At 39.1% G+C, this 4,330-nt stretch overlaps 1 protein-coding gene across 3 annotated transcripts; it reads left to right on the forward strand.

The window, feature by feature from the left end:
* Window positions 1–347: 347 nt before the first annotated feature.
* On the forward strand, window positions 348–3,966 carry LOC127808888 (glutathione S-transferase TCHQD). Of its 3 annotated transcripts, none has more exons than XM_052347589.1 (3): window positions 348–628; window positions 2,610–2,981; window positions 3,127–3,966. In XM_052347589.1, the coding sequence occupies exons 2-3, from the start codon at window positions 2,773–2,775 to the stop codon at window positions 3,716–3,718; spliced, it is 801 nt and encodes a 266-aa protein (XP_052203549.1). In that variant the 5' UTR covers window positions 348–628; window positions 2,610–2,772; the 3' UTR covers window positions 3,719–3,966. The 3 variants fall into 3 exon arrangements, with proteins under 3 accessions (XP_052203549.1, XP_052203551.1, XP_052203550.1); XM_052347591.1 differs by having other exon boundaries at window positions 2,664–2,981; XM_052347590.1 differs by having other exon boundaries at window positions 2,755–2,981.
* Window positions 3,967–4,330: the final 364 nt, after the last annotated feature.

Consider the following 4,330-nt stretch of genomic DNA (forward strand, 5'->3'; position numbering starts at 1 on the left):
TTGTTCTATGTGTTTCCTCCGCCATGGTTGTCGTATCGCCTCGTCGTCGTGCCTCGTTGTTGTCGCATCTCTACCATCGCCACCTTGTCCTTGACGAGGTGGCGATGACAGAGAGGCACTGCGACGAAGCGATGCGGTAGTCATGGCAAGGGAGATGCATAGAGTAGAGTAGGGAACAGTGACTAGCTTTGTAAATTTATAAAATGAGCGAGGATAAAATCGTATTTTTATCTCCTCCACGTGAGTCACTCTATAAGCCATTGAGTCCCGTAGGACGAATCTTTTATCCCTAATCTTTCTCTTCTATCGTGGCGGTCTGTCATTCTTTCAAAATTCACCAACTCTGATGCATGCGCTCAAAGGATCCAAACCATGTTTGGGTAGGCGAGTGGGGAATAAAATCAATACTCGAGCGAGTGGGGAACTGGATTCCATCATGGGGTCTTTGTAAGTATTGTATTTTAACGTTGTCGTGCTCCATAATGGGAGCTGTCTCTCTCATCAATCGCCTCGAACCTTTTTCGCCCAAGGGAAAGACTTTCTTTCCATCTTTCTCTGGAGTTGCTTTCTGAGTTGTTGCTTCTCTTCTTCCTCTATATCCAGAAGCCACGAGTCCCTGAATCCTTGGGTGAGTCTGTTTTGCCACTCTCCTCTTGATCATGAATACATATTCCACTCTTTCTAATTGAAATTTGAAGTCTCTTGCTTCAAGTTTGGACGGTTCGAATTCGTCGGGGATAGTTAGTGTTTATTGTTCTAGTAGTTGAATTCTGCTTTGGATTTGGGTTTTCTAGATGAAAGTTTCCTTGTATTTGACTGTGGAGCATCATAAACTGTAAACCCTGTGAAGGTTTTACGTCTAATTGATCCCTTTTTGGGGCTCTTTAGTTAATTTGGATCTGAACAAGGATGATTGCTATCAGCAGTGGTTATTGGTTAGCGGTGATTCATATTACTTTTCTTTTTGTAAGCAGTTTGGAGATTGTTGATTTTTCTTTTTGAAGATGCTCATGAACTTGATTTCCTTCTCTATGAGGCTAGGGCTTTCGATTAGATTTTACCGTTTTGTGCTAACTACTTGTTTTTTGAAACTAAAACCAGAATTGGGAGTGCCTTGTGCAGTGTCTGCAAGTTTGATAATCATTAGGAAACCCCGAATGTTGTTGATTAACCATGTGGCAAAAGCATTGGGGTGTTGAGTCGACAAACTTTTTTTGTGGAGCACACATGAAATTAGAGCCTCTTCTTTACTTGAGCTATTAAGGTGGGGCACAACCTAAGTCGATAACTGGCATCACTATGTTGACCATGTCTATTCTCCTCTTTCACTCTTTAGACCTGCCCCCTTTCATGTGTGAATTTGTATTTTATTATGTTGATTGTGGAGGATATATATGTTACTAAGAAGGGAAAATTGTTGGTTTTGTGAATTGCTTTCAAACAACAAAGCCGACAGCTTATCAAGTCTTCATCCCACTATGTGGGTTGGCTACATGAATTTTAACTGATTTGTGTAATGTCTATGAGTCTCTCACCAAAATTTTCTTGGTTTTCTTCAACACTTTTTACTAAATTTTTGTTTCATTTCATTCAATCTCTTCATAGGGGGCCTCTATTTGTTTTCTTCTCCCTTGACCAAACCATCTTAATCATATCTCTTGCATTTCATCTTTAATAAGAACCACTCCAACCTTATTGCAAATAATCTCCTTTCTAATTTATCATCATTTGTTTTATGGCTGCACATCCATATTAACATCCTATATCTCCTTTGTGACCGCACATCCATATTAACATCCTATATCTCCTTTGTGAATTGCTTCAACCGAAAATAATTGATTATCTTTTAAATACATAATTATTCTCACCGTTAAAAGATGAGGGAGTTAGTGAAATTTTATATGGCATACAAATTATAATCAGTTAGCTCTTTTGCAAATTTGTTATGATTGGAGTTTTTTGTACTGACCTTAATGTCTTGAAAAGTGGTGCTCATTGTCCAATATGAGACAGTGTTAGAGATGCAATTGGGTGGGTTCAGAACAGGACCAACAGGTAGTAAATCCTGCCCTACGTCTAATGGGAGAAACTTCCCCTAGTAGCCCACCCTAGACATGCAACTGATTGAATTCATCCATTTCCTCGACAAACAGTGTCAAGCAAACTATACAAATAAATCATGATCAACATTACGAATGATTTTTAATCTCATTGAAGATTAGGCTGGCAGAATCATAACCTTTCCTCGTATATAGATTAAAGTGATTTTCTTATTATGTAACATAGTAGAGTATCATTAATGTATTTCCCACTATAGTGTTGTGGGTGCTGGCAAAATCATAACCTTTCCTGATATATAAATTTAACTGGTTTTCTTATTATGTAATGTAATTGGAGTATCATTAAGGTTTTTCCTACTATAGTGTTGCGGGTATGGGGAGTGAACTAAGCTAGGTAGAAAAGTTTACTATAGCCATTTTTAATGTGAATAGAAATTACCAGTTTTGTTTATACCGTGTTTTCCACGGCCATACTATTCTCCTGTTGCTTTTGGCTTCACAAACTTTATGTAGAATTTGTGTTTGAATTATTTTCTTCCATTGGGCAAGGGGAAGTTCAATAATTCCAACTGCTTACGAGCCACTTTTGTTACTTTGGTGCAGTCCGCATGGTTGATTATCTTAAAACCTGAGTGATCTAGTTTGATTCGTTGATCCTAAGTTTTTTAGCTTTTCTTTCCTGTGGCATCCCAAGGTTGATGTTTACGAAGCCATGCAACTGTATCATCATCCTTATTCCTTGGATAGCCAAAAGGTGAGGCTTGCTTTGGAAGAGAGGGGCATTGATTATACATCATACCATGTCAATCCTGTCACTGGCAAGAACATGGATTCCTCATTTTTCCGGATGAATCCAAGCGCCAAACTTCCTGTTTTCCAGAATGGAGCACACATTATGTTCGACACAATAGAGATTATCCAGTATGTTTTGCCCTTTCATGCTTTTTGAGTTAATTTCTCTAGAATTCTTAATCTCTGTGATTGGAAGCAACTTCAAACTAAAACAACATATGATGGCTGTCGGAATGATTTCTGATAACTTTCATGTGATTTTACTATTGCACAGGTATATAGAGAGAATTGCATCTGTCTCATCGGGCAGTGAAATAACCTTCAGCAGTGGAGAAGTTGTTGAATGGATGAACAAGATACAAGACTGGAACCCCAAGTTTTTCACGCTATCCCACATCCCCGAGAAGTACCGTCTCTTTGTTTCTAAATTCCTAAGGAGAGTGATAATTGCCCGGATGGCTGAATCTCCCGATCTAGCTAGCGCTTACCACCGTAAGCTGAGAGATGAATACGACACAGAAGACAAGTTGAGAAGCCCAGAAGTCCTGAGACGGAGCGAGGAACATCTGGTAAGCCTTCTTGATGAAGTGGAGACACAACTGAGCGAGACACCATATCTAGCAGGGGAAGAGTTCACCATGGCTGATGTTGTGCTCATCCCCGTGCTGGCTCGATTGGAACTCTTGAACTTGCGTGATGAGTACATCAATAGCCGGCCAAATGTTGCCGAGTACTGGAACACGGTGCAGCAGAGGCCCAGTTATAAGAAGGTAATTGGAAGGTACTTCAATGGCTGGAGGAGGTACAAGACCCTGTTAAGAACCAGATGCTTCCTTCAGTTGAGAAGTATGCTTAGAAAATACTGATAAATGACAGTATCCTAGAGGCCTTTGTTATAACAAGAAGCATGCTTTGAGGGATTTCAGAGAAGAACAGAAATAATTGTACAGTATGAGGTTCGGTTTTTCCTTCTTGGCCCTTCCTATTTTAAGGGGCAGCATTTAGGGTTTTAATTTTTTTTTTTCCTGTTCTCCTTCAGAAATGTTCCTTGAGATGATATTGCACTATTTTTCTGCCAATATTGTGAACAAATTGGATTAGAATGATTAGACTAGTCGACAAAAATAGAAATCGGTCCAAAAATAGAAATCGGTCCACCGCTTAGTCTAGTACGTAGAGAAGACCAGTAAGAAATCAATTGTGTTTTTTTATGAATTAGGCGGTTAAAAAAATAGTAACCGGTAGACCAATAAAGAACCAATCGTGATTTTCATGAATTAGGCGATTATAAAAATAACAGTTAGTCTACCGTTCGATCTAATGCGTAGAAAAGACCAATAAGAAACTAATTGTGTTTTTTATGAATTAGGTGGTTGAACCGGTAATTAAGTAACCTAAGTCGATTTTACCATCCGATACTCCCACACTCAACGATGTCGTTTTAGCATTGTTAAGGAGAAACTTCGTCCCTATACCAA

Source organism: Diospyros lotus, chromosome 8 (genome assembly GCF_014633365.1).
Source record: "Diospyros lotus cultivar Yz01 chromosome 8, ASM1463336v1, whole genome shotgun sequence".
Classification (NCBI taxonomy): Eukaryota; Viridiplantae; Streptophyta; class Magnoliopsida; order Ericales; family Ebenaceae; genus Diospyros; species Diospyros lotus.